Consider the following 26,621-nt stretch of genomic DNA (forward strand, 5'->3'; position numbering starts at 1 on the left):
AGTCATTTATGTTAGCATGTAATGGGTTTATTATTTTTTAATGGATTAATAACCATTTTTAAATTTGTCAGTTTTAATTTCTAATATGGTGGGTATCTATAGATATAAACCAGATAAACAAAAGCTCTTTGGGATCCTCTAAGTTTTTTTTTTTTTTTTTCAACGTTTATTTATTTTTGGGACAGAGAGAGACAGAGTATGAACGGGGGAGGGGCAGAGAGAGAGGGAGACACAGAATCGGAAACAGGCTCCAGGCTCTGAGCCATCAGCCCAGAGCCCGACGCGGGGCTCGAACTCACGGACCGCGAGATCGTGACCTGGCTGAAGTCGGACGCTTAACCGACTGCGCCACCCAGGCGCCCCAAGGGATCCTCTAAGTTTTAAGAACGTAAAGAGTCTTGAGACCAAAAGGTTTGAGAACCACTGTCCTAAACTAAGGAGGTGGCAGTGGGGATGAAAAAGTGAAAGGACAGGTTTTGGTGGAAATTATAAAGGAAGAATTGACAGGATCTGGTACCTAAACTGGATTAAGGAAAGGATCAGGAGATCAAGATCTGAGCCATTTCTCAGCATGGCTCAGAATGATGGTACCTTTGAACATGAAAGGGAAGGAGGTAGTTTTGGAAGGCATATAATATATTTGGATTTAGATGTACAAAGTTTGAGAGCACAAGGCATCCTGTAGAAATTCACTTAATGAACATTTATTAACTGCATACTATGCCAGACATTGAATTTAGAATTGAAAATACAAATAACGGTAAGACATAATAATATATGTGAGGCTTATATGCTAGGCATTCGGTGCTTTATATACAGTTATTTTATCAACTCTAAGATGCCATCAATTGTAAGAGACATCATTATCTTATGAACCACTACTAAAAAGTGCTGTCATTAAAACTGTCATATGGCATCAATTATAAGATTAGTCCTATTTTCAGAGATTTAAAATGTAAAAAAAAATATTGGATTATGTAAAGTATTTTTTCTAGTCCTGGGGTTCTGAAATATTCCTTTAAAATTCAATATTTTTTTACATCAATATTCCTTTAAAAAAATATTGAGGGGCATCTGGCTGGCTCAGTCAGTGAAACATGTGACTTGATCTTGGGTCATGAGTTCAAGCCCCATGTTAGACACAGAGCTTACTTTTAAAAAATGTTTATTGAGCACCTACTATTTTCTGTACTTGTGCTGTCCAATATGGTAGCCATTAACCTCATGCGACTAGTGGACACTAGAAAGTTAGCTGGGCCAAACTAAAATGTGCGTAAGTATAAAATATACACCAGATAAAATGTGGTTTTAACCCATTTAAGTCTCTTGACAACCTTAAAAGATATAGGCTTTTATCCTTATTTTATTATTTTCTTTAAAAATTTTTAATGCTTTAATTTTTTAAATTTAATTTATTTTTTTAATTTACATCCAAGTTAGCATATAGTGCGACAATGATTTCAGGAGTCGGTTCCTTAATACTCCTTACCCATTTAGCCCATCCCCCTTCCCACAACCCCTCCAGTAACCCTCTGTTCTCCATATTTAAGAGTCTCTTATGTTTTGTCCCCCTCCCTGTTTTGTTTTTTTTTTTTAATTTTTTTAATGTTTATTCATTTTTTGAGAGAGAGAGAGGGACAGAGCGTGAGTGGGGGAGAAAAGAGAGAGGGAATCACAGAATCCGAAGCAGGCTCCAGGCTCTGAGCTGACAGCATAGAGCCCGACGCAGGCCTCGAACTCACAAACTGTGAGATCATGACTGAGCCAAAGTGGATGCTCAACCGACTGAGCCACCCAGGTGCCTCACCCCCTTCCTGTTTTTATATTATTTTTGCTTCGCTTCCCCTATGTTCATCTGTTTTGTATCTTAAAGTCCTCATATGAGTGAAGTCATGATTTTTGTCTTTCTTTGACTGATTTCGCTTAGCATGATACCCTCTAGTTCCATCCACATAGTTGGAAGTAGCAAAATTTCATTCTTTTTGATTGCTGTGTAATACTCCATTGTGTATGTATACATACATATCACATCTTCTTTATCCATTCATCCATCAATGGCTATGGATAGTGCCGCTATAAATATAGAGGTGCATGTGCCCCTTCAAAACAGCATACCTGTATCCCTTGGATAAATACCTAGTAGTGTAATTGCTGGGTCGTAGGGTTGTTCTATTTTTAATTTTTGAGGAACTGCCATACTGTTTTCCAGAGTGGCTGCACCAGTTTGCATTCCCACCAGCAGTGCAAAAGTGTTCTTCTTTCTCCACATCCTCGTCACATCTGTTGCCTGAATTGTTAATGTTAGCCATTCTGACAGGTGTAAGGTGGTATCTCATTGTGGTTTTGATTTGTATTTGCCTGATGATGAGTGATGCTGAGCATTTTTTTCATGTGTCAGTTGACCATCTGGATGTCTTCTTTGGAGAAGTGTCTATTCATGTCTTTTGCCCATTTCTTCACTGAATTATTTGTTTTTTGGGTGTTGAATTTGATAAGTTCTTTATAGATTTTGAATGCTAACCCTTTATCTGATATCTTGTTTGCATGTATCTTCTCCTATTCTGTCGGTTGCCGTTTAGTTTTGATAATTGTTTCCTTCCCTGTGCAGAAGCTTTTTATCTTGATGAGGTCCCAATAGTTCATTTTTGCTTTTGTTTCCCTTGCCTCTGGAGATGTGTTGAGTAAGAAGTTGCTGCAGCCAACGTCAAAGAGGTTTTTGCCTGCTTTCTCCTCAAGGATTTTGATGGCTTCCTGTCTTACATTTAGGTCTTTCATCCATTTTGAGTTTATTTTTGTGTATGGTGTAAGAAAGTGGTCCAGGTTCATTTTTCTGCATGTCACTGTTCAGTTTTCCCAGCACCATTTGCTGAAGAGAGTGTCTTTATTCCATTGGATATTCTTTCCTACTTTGTCAAAGATTAGTTGGCCATATGTTTGTGGGTCTATTTCTGGCTTATTTATTCTGTTCCATTGATCTGAGTGTCTGTTTTTGTGCCATTAATTTTTTAATGTTTATTTATTTTTGAGAGAGAGACAGAGCACGAGTGGGGGAGGGGCAGAGAGAGAGGGAGACACAGATTCTGAAGTAGGCTCCAGGCTCTGAGCTGTCACCATAGAGCCCGACGTGGGGCTGGAACTCACGAACCACGAGATCATGACCTGAGCCTGAAGTTGGACGCTTAACAGACTGAGCCACCCGGGTGCCCCCGTTTTATTTTATTTTTTGAGAGAGAGAGAATGAGAGAGAGACAGAGTGTGAGCAGGGGCGGGGCAGAGAGAGAGGGAGACACGGAATCCAAAGTAGGCCCCAGGCTGTGAGCTGTCAGCACAGAGCCTGACGCAGGCTTGAACCCACAAACCGTGAGATCATGACCTGAGCCAAAATTGGACGTTTAACCAACTGAACCACCCAGGCGCCCCTTTGTTTTTCTATTTTAGAGATGAGGAGTCTTGAGGCAGAAAGAAGTCAAATAATTACCCAGGGTCACATGACTAGAGCCAGGATTTATGGCAAAATTGTATCATTCCCTTTTTAGAGAAGAGACAACTGAGGCATGGAAAAGCTAAATAACTTTGCTGAGGTAAGCTACCTAGTAAGAGACTTAGCCTGGAAGATCTTTAAAGGTAGTAGGGGAAAAGATAAGTACAAGGTGATAAATCCTATGAGAGTATCCACAGGGTTCTGTGGTGGTATAGAGGAAAGGCATCAAAATAAGACTAGGGATCAGAGTTAAAATTATAGGAATTTGTTTTCTGTAGGAAGCAAGATACCTCTCCTGACAATAAGAAAAAAGGATGGGTGTTGATGCTAATACATGTGTGGGTTAGTAAGGGACACAGTTGAGGGAGTTCCTGCCCAGTGGTAATTTTTTTTCAAGTTTTCACTCAAGTAGGAGGCAAAGTTTTCTAACAGTGAGGAGGGGAAGATAAAATGCGATGTTTGAGGACACAGTATACATTTTGAAATAGCTTCTGATGGAAATGGGAATGGGAGATGATTAGAGACAGAAGTTTTGAAGGCCCAGATGGGGTTAGAGAGCATAGATATGTGATGTTACTAATATGCAAAGGATAGGTCAGATAAGAATACAAGAGCATGATTGAGCTGATGGACCAGGGAGTCTAGATAGAAAGGGGAAGTAGGTGAAGACAGAAGAGGGCAGACTGGGAACATACACAGCAGGGGTTTGGAATGCTTTGGTGATTGTCAAGACCTGTAGTGGGGTTAAAAGCTGGAATAATAGGAAATTGTCGCATTGGAGTTTAAGGTTCAGGAGTCGATGGTTCAGTGTGATGACAAGATTCAGAGTGACTATGGCGAGAGAGTTGTTGAAGTAGAGTGAGGGAATAAGGTTATTGGAATTGACATTTTCTCTTTCCTTATGGATTTGTTGTTGCTGCCCGTCTATCGATTATGGAGTAAAGTATGTTGAAAATCTCCCACTGTGATGGAAGATTTGTCAGTTTTTCTTTAAAGTTCTGTCAGTTTTTGCTTTATTTATTTTGAATCTGTTATTAGGTGTTTGCCCAATTATAGCTTTCTTATCATTCTGATGAATCAAACCTGTTATCATGGAGTAACTCTTTGGGGTGCCTGGGTGGCTCAGTTGCTTAAGTGTCCGACTCTTGATATGGCTCACATCGTGTTATCACTGTCATGAGATTGAGCCCATTATGCTCTGCTCTGAGTGCAGAGCCTGCTTGGGATTCTCTCCCTCCCTCTTTCTCTGCCCACCCCCCCAAATAAATAAACATGGAGTAACTCTTTGTTATTGGAAATGCTTTTTGTTTTAGTCTGTTTTGTAGGAGACTGACATTGCTACTCTGGCTTTATTTTGGATGGTAGTTGCTTGGTATATTTCCATCTTTTGGGGTTTTACTTAATCTTTTTTCTTTTTTGTCCTCATGTCTTAGATGCCTCTTTTGAATAGTATGTAACTAGATTTTATTTTTAAATCCTGTTTGATGATTTTTGTCTTTAATCTAGACAATTATTTACCTGTGTAGTATATTGATATACTAGGAATAAATTCAAAGATCTTATTTGAAACTTTCTAAATGATTGGCTTTTTTCTGCCTTCCCTCCCCCCCCCCTTCTCTGTTATTTTCGATTGATTGTGGTTTTCCCCCTATTCTTGTTTGGAAGTTAGTTATACATTCTGTGTGTCTTCTTTTAGGTGTTATTGTATCTATTTTAACATGCATATTTATTGTAAAAATGTACAACAATGTCACTCTTCCTACTGTTTTTCTTCTGGAAAATATAGTTATTTTTCATAGAATATGTTATTTATGTTAGCATGTAATGGGCATATTATTTTTTTAATGAATTGATAAACATTTCAATTTTTCTCAGTTTTAATTTCTAATATGATTTTTCATAGAATCTAAAGGTAACCAGTATCTTTACCCTCATCTTAAATGAGGCAAGGTCCTAAGAACGCTTTACCTCTGATCAAAGCCTTCCCAGATTATATGCTATTGTCTTGTTTTAGTTCTATCTCATTCTTCTCCACCCTTCTCCACACGCACATGAAGTTGACATCATTATTATCTTCACAGTTGATGTTTGTTTAGATTTGCCCACTTATTTACCAATATCTTTGCTTACCATTTGTTTTTGCATCTCAGACCTTCAATCTGAGATCAATTTCCTTTAGAATATTCTTTCAGTGAGAATCTTTTGATAGTAAACTGTTGTTGTCTGAAAATGTCTTGGAGTGCCCTGTTCTAGGGTGACAGTTAAATTCTCTCAGGACATTGAAAATATTATTCCACTGGCTCTTTCTTTCTCTTGTTGTTGAGTCTGTTTAATTGTAATCTGTCATTTCTTCTTTTCTCTCTGGGTACTTTTTAAGAACAGCTTTATTGAGATATAATTCACATATCATACAGTCTACTTCCTCAAGGTATACAATTCACTGGTTTTTAGTATGTTCACAGATATTTGCAACCATGAGAATAGTCAATTTTAGGACATTTTCATTACCCCCAAAACCCCATACCCTTTATCTGTCATTCCCCCATCTTTCTATTTAGGGGTTCCTAAACAACTCCTAATTTATTTTCTGACTTTAAATATTTGCCTGTTTTTTTTAATTTAATTCCAAGTTAGTTAACATACAGTGTAATCTTGGCTTCAGGAGTAGAGCCCAGTGACTCACCACTTACATGTAACACCCAGTGCTCATCCCAACAGGTGCCCTCCTTAATGCCCATCACCCATTTAGCCCATACCCCCCACCCCACTGTCTCCAGCAACCCTCAGTTTGTTCTCTGTATTTAAGAGTCTCTTATGGTTTGTATCCCTCTCTGTTTTTATCTTATTTTTCCTTCCCTTCCCCTCTGTTATCTGTTGTGTTTCTCAAATTCTACACGTGAGTGAAATCATGATACCTTTCTCTGACTGACTTATTTCACTTAACATAATACTCTAACTCCATCCATGTTGTTGCAAATGGCAAGATTTCATTCTTTTTCATCGCTGAGTAGATTTGCCTATTTCTAATCTCTTTTCTGTCTTCAGAGACTTGCCTATTCTGGACATTTCATATAAATGGAATCATATGTAGTCTTTTACGACTGGCATCTTTTACTTAGCATAATGTTTTCAAGGTTCATCCATGTTGTATCATATATCAATACTTCATTTTTTTAACCTGTTATATTTTTTCCATAACATAAAATTTACCACTTTAACTATTTTTAAGTGTATAGTTCATTGGCATTAATTGCATCACTACTATCTATTTCCAAAATGTTTTCATTGCCCTAACAGAAACTCTACTCGTTACACAGTAACTCTCCATTCCTCCTTCCCCCAGCACCTGGTAACCTCTAATCTACTTTCTGTCTCTATGAATTTGCTTATTCTATACACCTTATATAAGTAGAATCATACAATTTTTGTAGTTTTGTGTCTGGCTTCTTTCACTTAGCATAATGTCTTCAAGTTTCATCCAGGTTATAGCATGTATCAGATTTTCATTCACGTTTATGACTGAATAATTTTCCATTGTGTGTATATACCACATTTTGTTTGTTCACAAGTTGATGGACTCTTGGGTTGTTTCTCTTTTGGCTACCATGAATAATGCTGCAGTCACCATTGGCATACAAGTAACTGTTCAAGTCCTTGCTTTCAATTCTGTTGGATATATACCTAGCAGTGGAATTGCTGTGTTGTATGTTAATTCTATGTTTAGAATTTTGAGGAATCACCAAGCTGTTTGGACCATTTACTAGCAGTGTATGAGGGTACCAATTTCATCATGTCCTCACCAACTTAATTTGTCTAACTTTTTGACTTCAGCCATCCTACTGGATGTAAAGTGGTATTTAGTTGTGGTTTTGATTTGTGTTTCTCTAATGATTAGTGATGTTGAACATCTTTTCATGTGCTTATTGGCTATGTATATATCTTTTTTAGAGAAATGTCTATTCAGATCCTTTGCCCATTTTTAAATTGGGTATCTTTTTATTACTGGGTTGTAAGTGTTCTTTGTATATTTTAGGTACAAGTCCCTTATCAGATATGTTTTTTCTGGGAAGTACAAGCTGGAACCACTTAAAATTATTCACTTGAGGTTTTCCGGGTCATATCACTAGTGTAAATTCAAACTGTAGACCTATATATGACTGGCTTGTGGTTACATATTCTTTGGAATGGCTTTATTTTCCTTTCACCCATCCCCAAGGCCAGGACAGGCAAGTTTACTTGCCGTCCTCTTCAGCACAGTGGGGTTTGTTTTTATTTCATACCTGGGTGCTTAGGGTGTGGTTCTTGAGGTTCATAGTTTTCTTTCTTTTAAAAATTTTTTATAATGTTTATTTTTGAGAGAGAATGAATGAGCAGGGAAGGGGCAGGGAGAGAGGGAGACAGAGGATTTGAAGTAGGCTCCATGCTGACAGCAGACAGCCCGATGTGGGGCTCAAACTCATGAACAGCAAGATCATGACCAAAGCTGAAGTCAGACGCTCAACCGATTGAGCCACCAGGTGCTCTGAGGTTTCTAGTTTTCTAATAGATCCTTTGTATATTCCACACATTGGATGGTTTCTAGTTTTCTAATAGATCCCTTGTATATTCCACACATTGGGTGGGTCCTAAGCTTTATCACCTGCCCACCCGTCTCCTACCTCCCTTTGTAGCTATTAAAGCTGTAAGTTCAAGATTTTTAAGGTTTGGCAGAAATCTTGGGGTGAGAACTTGTTCAATATTCAGTGTTCTCTCTTTCACTTTGTTTTTGGGAGCTGTAGTTCTTTGCTTTCATGCCAGCTCAGAAATGTACTTAAACAGCTGGATACGATGTAAAACAACATTTCTGAGTTGGCAAGAAAGCAGGCAGGGTCAATCAGGGTATCTAATATACAGTAGTTCTATAAATGGTGATCAGGTCATTGGAATTCAGAAGTCAATAAGCTGTAAGGACAAGGTGATTTGTTGATAGAGACATTAAAATCTTCTGACATGCGGTTGGGATTAGGGTTATAGTAGAAGACTGAGTCAGACGTGTAAGTCCTCAGCGAACTTTTGGAAGTCACTAAGAGGTTAGTAGTGAGCAGATAGAGTATAGGTAAGTTGGAGGTACTGAAGTTGGGTGGACTAAGTGTCAAAGGAAGTCTTTTTCTATGCAAGAATGAAAGAGAAGTACCTTGAATAACAAGAGTAACTAATGTTCATCCCTGTGTCCTGGTACACAGGAGCGGATGAATGGTAAGTAGTATGTGATCGACTCTCCTTTACCTTTGACATTTCTCTTAACTTCATATGGTTTTTGTTCTTAAACTAATCAAAATACAAAACAAATGAATTCTATGTTTAAGCATACTTTGTTAAGAGTGGGAAATACTAAAGCATGCTTTCCCCTTTCTTGTGATAGCTTAATAGACTGAGTTCTTCCAGGCAGAGACTGAGCATTTTATAACCCAAGTATTTAGTAACACTGTTCATGGCACATAGAATATAAACTTCATAAGAGCCGGCCTTTTTGTCTGTTTTAGTCACTGCTCAATAAATTTTTGTTTCATAAATGAATGAATGAACACAAGATACTCATAAATGTTTGTCAGATCATATACCTGTACTTGAATGGTTTTCATGATGCTGATGAGTTTCTTGATCAGCTTGGCAAGAGGGAGGGGGACCTACTTTTTTTCTTTTTCTTTACCCTTTTTCTGTCTCTTAAAAATATTTATTGAAGTATATATGTAGAAAAAATTGACTGTATCATAATTGATCAGCTCAATTAATTTTCATAAACTGAACACATTTGTGTAAATATCACCCACATCAAGAAATAAGGAACCTAACTTTAAAAGCATTACTTCAGAAAGTTATTTTCATATAATTTGGTGGGAGCCTGACTCTTTAGTGACTCAGAGGCAGTGCTTACTATTTGCCAGAAAGACAATTGTAAAGTCCTAGATGTATATGAGTTTTTCCTTTTTAGATGTGATTGAAAAAGAACGTCAGAGTTCCTATAATGTTGGAGCCCAGAGCAAGTGATTGTGTGACACTCATTCATACCCAGCATGACAAATAGTGTTGCTAATGGTTTATATCCTAGAGATATGAGGTAGTGAGTTTTTTACTCAATGTTACTGTATTTTGTGTAGATTATATCAGACTTGGTCATAATGTATGTCCTTTCCTTAAGAAAAAACCCTGTATCTAAATTCATGCTTCTTACAAGTATGTGCAGAATGTGAACCCATTTCTAAGTAGAGGACAGGCGATATGGAATGTTGTACTTCAGATTTTAAAGTTTAGATTCATGATTACCAAAATACAACTTTGTTTAAAGAAAGTCTTTGCTTTTGTTGCCTTCTCTAATTCCATTACATCACTTACTTTTTTAAAAAAATGTTTATTTTTGAGAGAGAGCATGTGCACACGCAGGGGAGGGGCAGAGAGAGGGAGAGAAAGTCCTAAGCAGGCTCTGTGCTATCAGCATCGAGCCCCATGTAGGGCTCCATCCCATGAATTGTGGGATCATAACCTGACCCGAAATCAAGAGTCAGATACCTAACTAATTAAGCCATCCAGGTGCCCCTACTTTTTTTCTACAGCAAGTGTTGGCAAATTTTTTCTTAAAGTGCCAACTAGTAAATATTTAGGTTTAAGGGCCATACTGTCTCTGTCACAACTGCTCATTCTGCTGATGTAGTGTGAAAGCAGCTATAGACAACACATAAATGACTGTGGCAATGTTCCAATAAAACTTTATTTATAATGACCAGTGATGGGCTGGATTTGACCCACAGGTTATTGTTTACTTGTCCCTGTGATAGATTACTTACTTGCCCAATAAACAGATGTTCTAAATTGAATGATCTCCAATTTATGGAGGCTTTTTCTTTCATGTTTTATTTTGTGGCTATCATTTTCTTTTCTGAAAGAAAAAAAAAAAAAAAAACGCCGCCCTCTGGTCCTAAAGATTTTCTCCTAGGGGCACCTGGATGGCTCAGTTAGTTAAGCATCTGACTTCAGCCCAGGTCATGATCTCACAGTTTGTGGGTTTGAGCTCCACATCGGGTTCTGTGCTGATGGCTCAGAGCCTGCAGCCAGCTTCAGATTCTGTGTCTCCCTCTCTCTCTGCCCCTCCCCTGCTCATGCTCTGTCTCTCCTTCAAAAAGAAACGTTAAAAAAAATAGATATTCTCCTATGTTTTCTTCTAGAACAGGTAGTGGCAAACTTTTCCTGTAAAGAGCCAGGATAGTAAATATTTTAGGCTCTGTGGGCCATAGACCTCCGTCACAACTACTCAGCTCTGCTGTTGTAGCAGGAAAGCAGCTATAGAGTTCATAAATGAAATGTGTATAGCTATGTTTTGCTAAAACTTCATTTACAAAACCACATGAACTTCAGTTTGCTGACCCCTAATCTAGAATAAAACCTCAATAAATGGACACTTAAAATGAAATGTTATAAAGGAACCAGTCATTCAGTAACTTAAGTAACAAATCTATTGAATGTGTGCTCTTTGCCAAACTGAGAGCTAAATGGTTAATTAAATTATGGAGTATCTACTCATTGCCATATTAAGATCATTGAAAATGATTATTTTGAAGACAAAGCAACATGGGAAAATGCTTTTAAGTGGGAAACAAGATAAAAGTTTAAGTTTGTATCTTAAATACGGACTACTGGAAGGAATGCATGAATTTTTGTTAGGTAAAAGGATCTTTTTTTCAATTTTTTAATATTTATTTTTGAGAGAGAGCAAGAGAGAGAGACAGAGCATGAGCATGGGAGGGGCAGAGGGAGTGGAAGACAGAATCTGAAGCAGGCTCCAGGCTCTGAGCTGTCAGCACAGAGCCTGATGCTGGGCTCGAGCGCACAAGCCATGAGCTCATGACCTGAGCTGAAGTTGGATGCTTAACTGACTGAGCCACCCAGGTGCCCCTAGAAGATCTTTTTCTCTTTTTAAATTGTCTGCAGTGTTTCTATATTCCAAAAGAAACTTAAAAATAGTGTAATGAGATACCAATTAAAGCTATTGGTTTTTACCACTACTATGTAGTATGAAAAAGGGAAGCTTTAAGAGCTATTGTTCAGCAAAATTCTGCAGCCTTTTTACTTAATCAGGATAAAATTGACATTTGAGGAAGATGCGTTGCCACTCTGTTCAAGATATATTGTCATTTCTTTTTAAAATTTTATATTATAACAGTGCCCCTATGTGTGCCATTTGCTGTATTTACTTACCAGAAAAGAGAATGGTGAGTATTTTTATTCCAGTTTTACTACATTTATTCTGTGGAATTAACATTTCTTTTTTTTTTTTTAATATGAAATTTACGGTCAAATTTGTTTCCATACAACACCCAGTGCTCCTCCCAACAGGTGCCCTCCTCAATGCCCATCACCCACCCTCCCCTCCCTCCCACTCCCCATCAACCCTCAGTTTATTCTCAGTTTTTAAGAGTCTCTTATGGTTTGCCTCCCTCCCTCTCTAACTTTTTTTCCCTTTCCCCTCCCCCATGGTCTTCTGTTAAGTTTTTCAGGATCCACATAAGAGTGAAAACATGGTATCTGTCTTTCTCTGTATGACTTATTTCACTTAGCATAACACTCTCCAGTTCCATCCACGTTGCCACAAAAGGCCAGATTTCATTCTTTCTCATGGTCAAGTAGTATTCCATCGTATATATAAACCACAACTTCTTTATCCATTCCTTGGTTGATGGACATTTAGGCTCTTTCCATAATTTGGCTATTGTTGAAAGTGCTACCATAAACATTGGGGTACAAGTGTCCCTATTCAACAGCACTCCTGTATCCCTTGGGTAAATTCCTAGCAGTGCTATTGTTGGGTCATAGGGTAGATCTATTTTTAATTTTTTGAGGAATCACCACATTGTTTTCCAGAGTAGCTGCACTAGTTTTCATTCCCACCAACAGTGCAAGAGGGTTCCCGTTTCTCCACATCCTCTCCAGCATCTATAGTCTCCTGATTTGTTCATTTTGGCCACTCGGACTGGCGTGAGGTGATACCTGAGTGTGGTTTTGATTTGTATTTCCCTGATAAGGAGCGACGCTGAACATCTTTTCATGTGCCTGTTGGCCATCCAGATGTCTTCTTTAGAGAAGTGTCTATTCATGTTTTCTGCCCATTTCTTCACTGGGTTATTTGTTTTTCGGGTGTGGAGTTTGGTGAGCTCTTTATAGATTTTGGATACTAGCCCTTTGTCTGATATGTCATTTGCAAATGTCTTTTCTCATTCCGTTGGTTGCCTTTTAGTTTTGTTGGTTATTTCCTTTGCAGTGCAGAAGCTTTTTATCTTCATGAGGTCCCAATAGTTCATTTTTGCTTTTAATTCCCTTGCCTTTGGGGATGTGTCAAGAAATTGCTGCTGCTGAGGTCAGAGAGGTTTTTTCCTGCTTTTTCCTCTAGGGTTTTGATGTTTTCCTGTCTCACATTCAGGTCCTTTATCCATTTTGAGTTTATTTTTGTGAGTGGTGCAAGAAACTGGTCTAGTTTCCTCCTTCTGCATGTTGCTGTCCAGTTCTCCCAGCACCATTTGTTAAAGAGACTGTTTTTTTTTCCATTGGATATTCTTTGCTGCTTTGTCAAAGTTGGCCATCCTTTTGTGGGTCTAATTCTGGGGTTTCTATTCTATTCCATTGGTCTGTGTGTCTGTTTTTGTGCCAATACCATGCTGTCTTGATGATTGCTGCTTTGTAGTAGAGGCTAAGTTCTGGGATTGTGATGCCTCCCACTTTGGTCTTCTTCAAAATTACTTTGGCTATTCGGGGTCTTTTGTGGTTCCACACAAATTTTAGGATTGCTTGTTCTAGCTTCAAGAAGAATGCTGGTGCAAGTTTGATTGGGATTGCATTGATGTGTAGATTGCTTTGGTGGTATTGACATTTTAACAGTATTTATCCTTCCAATCCATGAGCATGGAATGTTTTTCCATTTCTTTATATCCTCTTCAGTTTCCTTCATAAGCTTTCTATGGTTTTCAGCATACAGATCTTTTGCATCTTTGGTTAGGTTTATTCCTAGGTATTTTATGCCTCTTGGTGCAGTTGTGAATGGGATCAGTTTCTTTATTTGTCTTTCTGTTGTTTCATTATTAGCGTATAAGAATGCAACTGATTTCTGTACATTGATTTTGTATCCTGTGACTTTGCTGAATTCATGTGTCAGTTCTAGCAGACTTGGTGGAGTCTATCGGGTTTTCAACATATAATATCATGTCATCTGCAAAAAGTGAAAGCTTGACTTCATCTTTGCCAATTTTGATGCCTTTGATTTTCTTTTGTTGCCTGATTGCAACACTATGTTAAACAACAGCAGTGGGAGTGGACATCCCTGTCTTGTTCCTGATCTCAGGGGAAATTTTTCAGTTTTTCCCCATTGAGGACGATATTAGCTGTGGGCTTTTCATAAATGGCTTTTATGATGTTTAAGAATGTTTCTTCTATCCCGACTTTCTCGAGGGTTTTTATTAAGAAACATTGCTGAATTTTGTCAAATGCTTTTTCTGCATCGATTGACAGGGTCATATGGTTCTTAACTTTTCTTTTGTTAATGTGATGTGTCACATTGATTGATTTGCGAATGTTGAACCAGCCCTGCATCCCAGGAATGAATCCCACTTGATCATGGTGAATAATTCTTTTTATATGCTGTTGAATTCGATAGCTAGTATCTTATTGAGACTTTTTTCATCCATATTCATCAGGGATATTGGCCTGTAGTTCTCTTTTTTTGCGGGGTCTCTGTCTGGTTTGGGAATCAAAGGAATGCTGGCTTCATAGAATGAGTCTGGAAGTTTTCCTTCCCTTTCTATCTTTTGCAACAGCTTGAGAAGGATAAGTATTATCTCTGCTTTAAATGTCTGGTAGAATTCCTCTGGGAAGCCACCTAGTCCTGGACTCTTATTTGTTGGGAGATTTTTGATAACTGATTCAATTTCTTCGCTGGTTATGGGTTTGTTCAAGTTTTCTATTTTTTCCTGTTTGAGTTTTGGAAGTGTGTGGGTGCTTAGGAATTTGTCCATTTCTTCCAGGTTGTCCAGTTTGTTGGCATATAATTTTTCATAGTATTCCCTGATAATTGCTTGTCTTTCTGAGGGATTGGTTGTAATAATTCCATTTTCATTCATGATTTTATCTATTTGGGTCATCTTCCTTTTCTTTTTGAGAAGCCTGGCTAGAGGTTTATCAATTTTGCTTATTTTTTCAAAAAACCAACTCTTGGTTTCATTGATCTGCTCTATAGTTTTTTTAGATTCTGTATTGTTTATTTCTGTTCTGATCTTTATTATTTGTCTTCTGGGTTTGGGGTGTCTTTGCTGTTCTGCTTCTATTTCCTTTAGGAAAACCGTTACCTCTCTATTCTTAATGACAGACTTGTTGGACAAAGGATTCTTGGCTGCATATTTTTTCTGTTCATCACATTGAATATTTTCTGCCATTCCTTTCTGGCCTGCCAAGTTTCAGTAGATAGGTCTGCCACTAGTCTTATGGGTCTCCCTTTGTAAGTTAGGGCCTGTTTGTCCCTAGCTGCTTTCAGAATTTGCTCTTTATCCTTGTATTTTGCCAGTTTGGCTATGATATGTCATGCAGAAGATCGATTCAAGTTAAGTCTGAAGGGAGTTCTCTGTGCCTCTTGGATTTCAATACCTTTTTCCTTCCCCAGATGAGGGAAGTTCTCAGCTATGATTTGTTCAAGTACACCTTCAGCCCCTTTCTCTCTTCCTCTTCTGGAATTCCTATGATACAGATATTGTTCTGTTTGATTGCATCACTTAGTTCTCTAATTATCCCCTCATACTCCTGGATTTTTTTTTATCTCTCTTTTTCTCAGCTTCCTCTTTGTCCATAATTTTATCTTCTAATTCACCTATTCTCTCCTCTGCCTCTTCAATCTGTGCTGTGGTCACCTCTATTTTATTTTGCACCACATTTATAGCATTTTTAGTTCCTCATGACTATTTTTTAGCCCCTTGATCTCTGTAGCAAGATCATCTATGCTTTATTCAAGACCAGTGATTAATTTTATGACTATTATTCTAAATTCTTGTTCCGTTATATTGCTTAAATAGTTTTTGATCAATTCGTTAGCTGTCACTACTTCCTGGAGTTTCTTTTGAGGAGAATTCTTCCGTTTTATCATTTAGGTTAGTCCCTGCAGTATGTCCAAACTGCAGGGCACTTCCCTTGTGCTGTCCAGACTAACTTGTGTTGGTGGGTGGGGCCACAGTCAGACCCGATGTCTGTCCCCAGCCCACCACTGGGGCCACAGTCAGACTGGTGTGTGTCTTATGTTCCCCTCTCCCAGGGGCAAGACTCACTGTGGAGTGGTGTGGCCCCTGTGTGGGCTGCTTGCACACTGACAGGCTTGTGGTGCTGCTTCGGTGGGATCTGGCCAAGGGCGTATTAGATGGGGTGGATCTGCAAGGTGCTCGGGTGGGAGGGGCAGGCTTAGCTCGCTTTGCTGTCTGTGGTCCCCTTGGGAGGGTCCCTGCAGCACCGGGGGTCGGGGGTGGGGAAACAGGCCTGTGGGAGGGATGGATCCACAGAAGCAAAGCATTGGGTGTTTGCGTGGTGCAAGCAAGTTCAGTGATGAGAAGTGGTTCCCTTTGGAATTTCTGCTGGGGGATGGAAGAGGGAAATGGCTCTTGCCAGTACCTTTGTTCCCCTGCTGAGCTCTGTCCTTCCGGTGCTCAACAACTCTCCCTCCTGGTGTCCTCTCGCCCTCCCACCCTCCGAGAGCAGAGCTGTTGACTTTTAACATTCTAGATGTTAAGTCCCGCTGGCTGTCAGAACTCATGGAGTCTGCCCCCTCTGCTTTTGCAAGCCAGACTTCGGTGGGTCTGCCTTGCCGGGTGGGCTGCCCCTCCACTGCCCTGGCTTCCTCCCGCCAGTCCTTGTAGCACGCACTGCCTCTTCACCCTTCCTACCCTCTTCTGTGGGCCTCTTGTCTATGCTTGGCTCTGGAGAGTTTGTTCTGCTAGTCTTGCAGCGGTTTTCTGGGTTATTTAAGCGGATGTTGGTGGAATCTAAGCAGTCAGCAGGAGGTTATCACAGTGTCCTTCTACGCCACCATCGTCCTCTCTGTTCGACAGAGTATCTGGAATTAACATTTCTATTGGCCTTTATAAAGTTAATTGAACAGAGTGTTTATATTTTTGACGTGTTGTACGAAGATGTTTTATGAGCCACGATGTTTTATGAGCCACGTGGTTTGTTTTTATTCTGAACCTCATGCATTGTACTTTTCTTTATCTTTTCTAGTCAAACCATTTCGTGTGAGAAAACTGCTTGGTCTTCAGGCCAAAATGGTGAGTACCAAAAAGACCTAAAATTGGCCAGTGTATCTGTGCTAGGTACTGAGTTGAGCTTTGGGGATATAAATTGAGTGAATCATGATCTTCAGGGAGCTTATTATCTGCTGAGCTTTGAAAACAAAATTAAAAAAATCAGAAATAGATGAGGGTCAAGGAGGAGTGGTAATTCTTAAGAGAAATTTTAAGAGATTAATAGGATTTAACCAGGCCAAGAAGGAAGAGAAGGGCACTCCTGGCGGAGGGAACAACATAAGAAAAGACATATATAGATGTTAAGCAGCAAGACTGTTTAGGAAACTGTGTTGTTATGGCTGGAAAATAAGTGTTGGAGAGTAGTCAAAAATGACTACTTTATTAAAGTAAAGTATTAGTTTATTTATTTATTTTTTTGTGGATGTGATCTAGGAAAGCATTCCTTTCTTGACACATAGACTTTAGTATATTCCCTGACCATTATCTCTTATCCTTACAGCTTTCTTGCATTGTTATTTTCACTATACCTGCCTGGTAACAAGTCTGTGAAGTTTTGGGTATAAAACAGTAGGAAGTTGTAGTGCCTGTCTTAACTGCTGAAGCCTGCATGACCTACCAAAAGGCATGCAAGTTTAATGAAAAATACAAACAAATGTGCACATACATGCTTCTCCAGTGTGAGGTTTCCCATTAGTACAATTCAATGATTGTTCTTGTTTTTACATTTGTTTTTTTAACGTTTATTTATTTTTGAGAGAGAAAGAGACAGAGCATGAGCGGGGTAGGGACAGAGAGAGAGAGAAAGTGGGAGACACAGACTCCAAATAAGCTCCAGGCTCTGAGCTGTTAGCACATAGCCCGATGCGGGGCTCAAACTCACAAACCGTGAGATCATGACCTGAACTGAAGTCAGATGTTTAACTGACTGAGCCACCCAGGCACCCTTGATTGTTCTTGTTTAATAGCTTCCTGTTTTCATTGTGTCAGCCCAGTGTCTTGTCTTAGCTCTCTGAATATATTAATGATCATGTTTTTGTCCAAGTTGAATTTTATTTTACAGTAATATAAATTGTGAAAAAGTTATAAAGTTTCTTCATGTTAACAGCAAAGCATTTCAATGGAATAAGAAAATTCTTAGCATAAGTAAGATATTGCTGATTTGGGGGGTGCCTGGGTGACTCAGTCATTTAAACATCCAACCGTTGATTTCAGCTCAGGTCATGATCTCACAGCTTGTGGAATTGAGCCTCAGGTCGGGCTGTGCACTGACAGTATGGAGCCAGCTTGGGATTCTTTCTCTCCCTCTCTCTCTGTCCCTCCCCCCTCGCACTCCCTCTCTTTCTCTCAAGATAAATAAACTTAAATAAGATCTTGCTGATGTATTAATTGAAACAATAGTGTTATGTTCAAGTTTAAAAAATGGTTTAGTACATGATTGTGTAAAATTTTTTTTTATTTTTTCTAATGTTTATTTTTGAGAGAGAGAGACAGAATGTGAGTAGGGGAAGGGCAGAGAGACAGAGAGGGAGACACAGAATCTGAAGCAGGCTCCAGGTTCTGAGCTGTCAGCACAGAGCCCAACATGCGGCTTGAGCTCATGGACCATGAGATTGTGACCTGAGCTGGAGTTGGATGCTTAACCAACTGAGCCACCCAGGTGCCCCTGATTGTGTAAAATTTTTAAACCCAGACATTAAATATATGGCTTCATTAATAACATTTTATATAGTACATTATTATTCCATTATCCATGCCCATTTATAAAGATTCATTTATTTTTTATTTTTTTAAATACTTATTTTGAGAGAGACAGAGAGAGAAGGAGAGTGAGAACGTGCATGCTTGTAAGTGGGAGACGGGGAGAGAAAGGGAGAGAGAATCCAAAGAAAGGGAGAGTGAATATCAAGGCTCCATGCTCAGAGAACCTGAGGCAAGGCTCATTCTCACCACCACGAGATCATGACCTAAACCAATATCAAGAGTCAGATGCTCAACCAACTGAGCCACCTAGGCAGCCATATAAAGAGGCATTTAGAATTGTTTTGATTAGCTGAATTTTGGTGATTTTGGTCAAGTCCAACAATATCAAACCAAGAAATCGTGGCTGTGCTTACATGTAGCACAACGTGTATAGCAGTAACAAGCATAATCTGTGTGTTTGAGAAAATATATTGGATATATGGATTTCTGACACCTGCAAAGGCATGTAACCTCTCTATACCCATTCATACCCTATAACTCCTGATCTGTGAAAGAAACAAAATACAGCAACTGTCTTTGTGGTGGCAGGGATGACTGGTGGGAAGTGGTGCAGGCGTGTTGTTATCATATATACACCACGCCCTGTTGAGAACAGTCTTTGGAACAGGGGTGGGGAGTTGGTGAGGATGGTTTCTAGGATTGTACCCTCTGCTAGGCGTGAGCCTATGTGACTTTGGCTGTGATTCTTTTCCTGTTTCCAGCTTGGTCTCTTGTTTCCTCAGAGTTCCTTTCTTTAGTTAATTTGGTGCTTCACAGTAGAGGCTTTTCTCAAATGCCTGGAAAACGTTGTTTGTCCATATTTAATAATAAAGAACTAAAATGGTGATTGGAAACTTGCATGTGAGCAGGTCTTGTTCATTGCTGGATCTTGATGTTTCACTGGGGAGCCCCACAGATTGCTGTGTCACTTTTCCCAGAGAGGAATCCTCTTGTTTCCTGCCTAGGGCATATATTAGTCAGGCTTCTCCATAAGCAGAATTAATAGGACGTGTGTATAGATATGTAGAAAGATATTTATTATAAGGAATTGGCTTGCATGATTATGAAGCTAGGAAGCCAATAATCTTCAGGGTGGGCCAGCAGGCTGGAGACCCTGGAGAGCTGATGTCTCAGTTTTAGTCCAAAGACAGTCTCCTGTAGAACCAGAAAGAGCCGGTGTTACAGGTGAAGTCTGAAGGCAGGCTGCTAAGAATTCTCTCTTGCTTGAGGGAGGCTGGTCTTTTTGTTCTTTATAGGCCTTCAACTGATTGAATGAGGTCCACCCACTTTATGGAGGACAATCTACTCAAAGTCTACCAATTTAAAATCTAAAACACCCTCACAGAAACACCCAAAATAATGTTTGACTAAGTATCTGGGCACTCTGGACCAGCCAAGTTGACACATACAGTTAACCATCACAGGTTATCAGCTTGGTTCCTAGCACTCTGGGTTGCAGGCAGTGGAAAGGAGTGAGGAAGGGTCCTGGTACCCTCCCTCAGCTGTGCCTGTTATCTAATTCCAGTTTCATCTTAAGAGAGTAAAATCTTGATGTTTGTTAGTGTGGTGAAGGAATTTGGGGTTCTAATTGCTTCTTACTTAGATTTTCAACCAATCCTCCTGTTTGCTGCCTTTCTTGCACTTCTGCTGCCCCCACTTTTCAGAGGTATCTCGTCCCTCAAATTCCTGAGTCCTTTTGAGAGTTCTAAAACATGAATCTGCTGCTTTTGAGCCTTTTTCTGTTACTACCTTAGATTTTGTTTTCTCTGTTTTTCCAAGTTGGTTACTATTTGTCCATTTTTATTCTAGGTTCCAAAATCTTGTTGGGATGTCTCATTTGCTGTTGTATCCTCTCTTGTTTTCTTTGAACTTGTGCTTTATGCCTTTTTCATTCCTTTACTTTTTAGTGGGGCTTTGGGAGGACCCAGAGTTAAACATCTATTTTCAATATGTCATATTTAACTGGAATTCTTTTTAAAAAAGAAAAGAGTGTTAACTTTTTAACAACAAAGATATGTTTAGTTAACTAGACAGTACGTTCTAAAGGTCTCTCCTCTACTAAATATTTTCTCTATCAAAAAGCATTCCAACTCAAAGCAAACTCGGATACTAATTGACAATTAGTACAGAGATCAGAAGATATTTTGGTGTAGATAAATTGGATTATTTTGGTTTTGTTATAACAAATTTAATTTCAAGAAGCTGTTACAAAAATAGGAACACTGTATTTCTAAGCCCCAATTTCTGCCTGTCTTATTTTGTACAATATTTGATTCAACAAAATTGTAATATAACAAAACAATTTGGTTATTTCCTTGGAATTCATTAAAAATTTTTTTAAATATTTTTTTGAGAGAGACAGAGACAGAACATGAGCAGGGGAGGGGCAGAGAGATAGAGGGAGATATAGGATCTGAAGCAGGCTCTAGGCTCTGAGCTGTCAGCACAGAGCCTGATGCGGGGCTTGAACTCACGAAATGCGAGATCATGACCTGAGCCAAAGTCAGATGCTTAGCTGACTGAGCCACTCAGGTGCCCCTTCTTGGAGTTCATTTTAGTAGTATGCTTTCTCTGGATAGCCAGATATGTCTACCTGGATAGCCAGGTGTCCAGCAGTAATGACTTCTGTCATTCTAAAATTAATATTTTTGTTAAGACTTGTTTTAGTCGTATCAAGCTGCTTGACTACTGCGTACCTGTTGTTGGATTTCCTAGTTAATTTTCCAGGAATTATGATAATGTATTAATATTTCCTTGCCCTGTTTTCTTAGCTTCCCTTTTTGTCTTCCCACCTTTCTGTCTAAATCAAGAATGAGTCAACTTTGAGTCCTGAGTATGCTACCAGTGAAAGTAAGCCATGCCAGTAAGTATGACTGTAGACCTAAGGCATGGGCATAGAAGACAAGATAAAATATTAAGGAAAAAGTAAAAAAGAAAAGGTCATAAAAGAAGTCCACAGGCTCATGAGGGTAGTTTTATGATAGTTGACTTAAAATGTCTGATTATTTATTCTTTGATTTTTTTATAGCATCTTCCAATAGCCATATCACATAGTAAAATTAGGGTTGGAATATATGTTTAATCTGTTTATTTTATTGTTACTTTTCTTTCTTATGCCAAAGAATTGAAAATTGAGAACTCTTATTTCATTTCAGGGAATGCAGCCTCACCTCCAGGCTTTGTTATCGCTGTATAAGTTCTTTGCTCCTACTTTGATTTCTGTATCTTTGCCTGCAAGGAAAAAGGTGAGGGATTAAAGAGTGATAAGTCATATTGAGATCGAAATATTTTTATTAAGTTAATTTACAGATTTGAAATGAAATGTTTACAGCATACTGTTTTATTTTTTTCTTAATGTTTATTTATTTTTGAGAGAGAGAAACAGAGTGAAAGCAGGGGAGGGGCAGAGAGAGAGGGAGACACAGAATCCTAAGCAGGCTCCAGGCTTTGAGCTGTCAGCACAGAACCCGATGTGGGGCTTGAACCAATGAGCTGTGAGATCATGACCTGAGCTGAAGACAGACACTTAACTGACTGAGCCACCCAGGCACCCCCTACAGCATACCGTTTTAAAATCTAGTATTATGGCATTGTTTCTAGGAAGTTTTCTAAGGGATTGGCATTTTGTTTTAATTCTATTTAATGTATAAAATAGATTCTTGATCAGAAAAAAAACCATTTGCATGGCAGAGAAATGTATCATAATTAATACATTTTCAATTAAGAATTTTGTATTTTATATTGCTTCATGTTATGGGTACCTATTTATGTACTTTAATCCAATTTTCTTATAGATTTATTTTAGGAATTCAGAGAATCTGTGGGAGACAGCTCTACTTGCTGTGAGGCAAAGGATTCAGGGACCCCCTCCTGAACCTGTAAAATTAATGTTAGGTCCAGCTAATGTCCATCCTGTAAAAAGAGTAAGTGTCTAAAACTCCAAATGATTTGTGCAGGTTTCTTTTCTTAAAGCCAAACAGTAACCATTCAGATGATTCAAGAGATTATAGAAATTTAAATACATTTTAATTACCTAGAATTCTGTGTGAACCACATTTAGACTTCATTAACTGAACAACTTAACAACTGCTTTTACATTTAGTTTGTAGTCTGTCTAGTCCATTGATAGATTGTTTTACTGTCTTTCTTCTTTAGAAATGGAATTCTTACTCAGTTATACCCATGCTGAATTCTAGTAGCTGCAGTAAAGAATGTGGGAAAAAAGGGATGGCTCTTTCTGATTATTTCTGTAGTAATGGATCATTTCCACTAGAACAGCTTAAAAGCTTCCCTCAACTCTTAAAGAACATCCATTGCTTAGAGGTATGTGACTGGACCATGTGCTTATCTATATTTTCCATTCAGTCTTCAAAGCCTTTATTTTTATTGTGTATTTCCTATCTGATGATTTCCTTGTTGCTATGTTCCTTTTACTCCTTTTCATATACTTACATTTGATTGTTCTGTCTTTGCAGCTGCCTTCTCAGATGGGTGCAGTGTTGAACAACTCTCTGCTGCTTCACTATATTAACGTTGTCAAAGACGAGTCCATCTTACTGAGACTCTATCACTGGTTGAGTCAAACATTACAGGAAGGTAAAAATTGATATTTAAACTCATTGATTGCATGAGGAGGGAACCAAATAGCTTATATCTTTTATAAGGGTGACAAATTCTAAATAGGAGGAGCCTTCATATGTTGTAACTATCTCTCTAATAATCATATATTCAGAGCTGGTATGCTTCCTTTATACTAATTTTAAGATACAGTAATAAAGGAGGTATGTTGTTAAGGAAACATTGCTAGATGGCCACCCAAACTCACTGGGTGGCTCCATTTTGATGACCATCACAATCCCAAAACCTCTTCATCTTTGTATGTCCAGAGACTTGCTGTTCAGCCCACAAAATAATCAGATTAATGCTAACCACACTCGAGAAGACTAATACATGTCAGGATATCAACTTACTACTTCATACTAGAAATAATTCTTAAGATGGCAGAACAGCATGGAAGTTTTTTTTATGTCTCTATCCATGAAATACAGCCATATCAACACTAAACCATCCTGCACACCTAGAAAACTGATTTGAAGTTTAAAACAATAATCTGCACAACCTGAACCACAGAACTCCACAGGTACACAGTGTGGAGAGGTGAACTGGGAGAGATAGAAGCCGTGGAGGGAAAGGAGCTGTTTTTGCTTGCAGAGAGAGTACAGAGCTGGGGGAGAGTACAGGAGAAAATAAGCCCCACAAAAGCAGCTGAGGAGGAAGTGGAAATGTGGAAAAAGCCACAGGGACTGAACAAAAAAGGGAGAAAGGAGAAAGAAGAGGGTTTAAATTCCATTAACACTTTATAAACTGGGGGAGTGCAGAGTCTGAAAATCTGCAGCTCAATAACCAGCGATTCTCTGGTGGGAAAGGCGAATCCCCAGGAGCAGAGGACCAAATGGGGAGACGCAGTTCCCCTGCTGGGAGGACATTTGGTAGAGGCTGTGTGGCCACCCCAAAGGCAAGGGTCCCAGCGGACCCTGGAGAACAACCGTATTCACTGGTGCTGGAACAAAGACATTAAGGGGGCAGCCTGGTGCCAGATGTGTGTTGTGATTTACCACAGTCCCTGAAACGCTGCTTCTACACAATTGCATGAAGTTTTTCTGGGGCAGGTTGGCACCTAGCTGCAGTCTCTGGGCATCAGTTGCAGCATGGTCCCGCGAACGTTACTGGGGGCGGGCGGGTACCTGGCCATTGCTCAGTGAGACCCTCTCCCAGACAGTCTGAGTGGGTCAAAGCTGTAGTCCCTCAGAAGTGAGGGGTTGGAAAACACAGCCACATCTGAGATAAAACTCAGGAGGGAGGTGCCGCCTGGCAACCTGATGGCTAGGTCACGGACAGTGTAAAAGCAGGGAGTGGATGGAAGCTGGAGACAAAGGAGGGGTACACGATTGCTGGTGGGGGAGAGCACAGAATTCTGATACGAGAGACTGGGTAGCTAGGTGACAACATTTTCACCCTTTCCACACATGTGCATACACACCTGCAGGTGCCACAGCAATCCACCCCAGTAATCTAAGCAGCACCATCTAGTGGAGAATGGAGCGGTTACACTAAACCCCACCCAACTGGACCAACCTCGCTCTTCAGGAACAACACAAGTCTCTCTGCCTGCTTAGTATATGGACTATAAAGTGCTTCATAGTTGCCTTCTAGGGGAAACCGATGTAATTTCAATCATACTTCTGTCTGTTTGCTGGTCCATCTATTCAATGTTTTTCTTTTCTTATTCTTGAATACAAAAAGAGAAAAAATATATTTTTATTTCCCATTTCTATTAAAATATTTTTCTTTAAATTTTTTTCTATTTTTTACTTTTTTGTAAATATTTCAAATTCTGTTTTTTTACTTCCACCATTTCATTTTATTCTATTTCATTGCATTCATTTTTTTCAAATTTTCAAACATTTTCCTTTTTTCTTCTTATCTTTCCCTTTTTTCTCTAATCTGTCAAGCTCCTATCACAAACAATACCATAACACACCTAGGATCTAACATCCTTTATTTGATTTTTTTATGTTGTTTTTAATTTTTTAATTCTAATTTTTTTAACTTTATTAATTACTTTTCTTCCTTCAAAATGACGCAACGAATGAAATCACCCCAAAAGAAAGAACAGGGAGAAATGACAGCCAGGGACTTAACACAGATAAAAGCAAGATGTCTGAACCACAATTCAGAATCACAATAATAATACTAGTTGGGATTGAAAACAGATTAGAATCTCTTTCTGCAGAGATAAAAGCTACTCAGGATGAAATAAAAAATGCTATAACTGAGCTGCAATCTCGAATGGATGCCACAGTGGCAAGGAGGGATGAGACAGAGCAGCAAATCAGCAATATAGAGGACAAACTTATGGAGACCACTGAATCAGGAAAAAAGAGGGAAACTAAGGAAAAAGAGCATGATTTAAGAATTAGAGAAATCAGTGACTCATTAAAAAGGAACAACATCAGAATAATAGGGGTCCCAGAAGAGGAAGAGAGAGAAATACGGGTAGAAGAGTTATGTGAGCAAATCATAGCAGAAAAGTTTCCTAACCTGGGGAAAGACACAGACATCAAAATACAGGAAGCACAGAGAACCCCCATTAGATTCAACAAAAACTGACCATCAACAAGGCATATCATAGTCAAATTCACAAAATACTCAGGCAAGGAAAGAATCATGAAAGTAGCAAGGGAAAAAAGTCCTTAACCTACAAGGGAAGACAGATCAGGTTTGCAGGAGACCTATCCACTGAAACATGGCAGGCCAGAAAGGAGTGGCAGGATATATTCAATGTGCTGAATCAGAAAAATATGCAGCCAACAATTCTTTATCCAGCAAGGCTGTCATTCAAAACAGAGGGAGAGATAAAAAGTTTCCCAGACAAACAAAAATGAAGAGTTAGTGACCACTAAACCAGCCCTGCAAGAAATTTTAAGGGGACTCTCTGAGGGGGGGAAAGACAACAACAACAACAAAAAGACCAAAAGCAACAAAGACTAGAAAGGGCAAGAGAACATCATCAGAAACTCCAACTCTAGAGGCAACATAATGGCAATAAATGCATATCTTTTAATACTCACTCTAAACGTCAGTGGACTAAATGCTCCAATCAAAAGACATAGGGTAACAGAATGGATAAGAAAATAAGATCCATCTATGTAGTGTTTACAAGACCCACTTTAGACCTAACGACACTTTCAGATTGAAAGTAAGGGAATGGAGAACCATCTATCATGCTAGTGGTTGACAAAGGAAAGCTGGAGTAGCCATACTTATATCAGACAATCTGGACTTTAAAATAAAGACTGTCACAAGAGATGAAGAAGGGCATTATATCATAATTAAGGAGTCTACCCACCAAGAAGTTCTAACAATTGTAAACAATTATGCTCCAAATGTGGAAGCACCCAAATATATAAATCAGTTAATCACAAACATAAACTCATTGATAACAATACCATAATAGTAAGGGACTTCAACACCCCACTTACAACAATGGACAGATCATCTCAACAGAAAATCAAGAAGGAAACAATGGCTTTGAATCACAC

The 26,621-nt window shown here is 38.9% G+C and overlaps 1 protein-coding gene across 2 annotated transcripts in view; it reads left to right on the forward strand.

Annotated features, from left to right (window-relative positions):
• The window catches only part of CENPI (centromere protein I), a 79,511-nt gene that overhangs the window by 12,572 nt on the left and 40,318 nt on the right, over positions 1-26,621 (forward strand). For both annotated transcript variants that reach the window (XM_045471573.1, XM_045471574.1), the window contains exons 6-11: positions 11,676-11,724; positions 16,754-16,800; positions 21,675-21,764; positions 22,314-22,442; positions 22,675-22,842; positions 22,995-23,115. In XM_045471573.1, coding sequence (XP_045327529.1) covers positions 11,676-11,724; positions 16,754-16,800; positions 21,675-21,764; positions 22,314-22,442; positions 22,675-22,842; positions 22,995-23,115 — 604 coding nt within the window. The remainder of the gene's footprint in view (positions 1-11,675; positions 11,725-16,753; positions 16,801-21,674; positions 21,765-22,313; positions 22,443-22,674; positions 22,843-22,994; positions 23,116-26,621) is intronic.

The sequence above is a fragment of the Leopardus geoffroyi genome, chromosome X (assembly GCF_018350155.1).
Source record: "Leopardus geoffroyi isolate Oge1 chromosome X, O.geoffroyi_Oge1_pat1.0, whole genome shotgun sequence".
NCBI lineage: Eukaryota > Metazoa > Chordata > Mammalia > Carnivora > Felidae > Leopardus > Leopardus geoffroyi.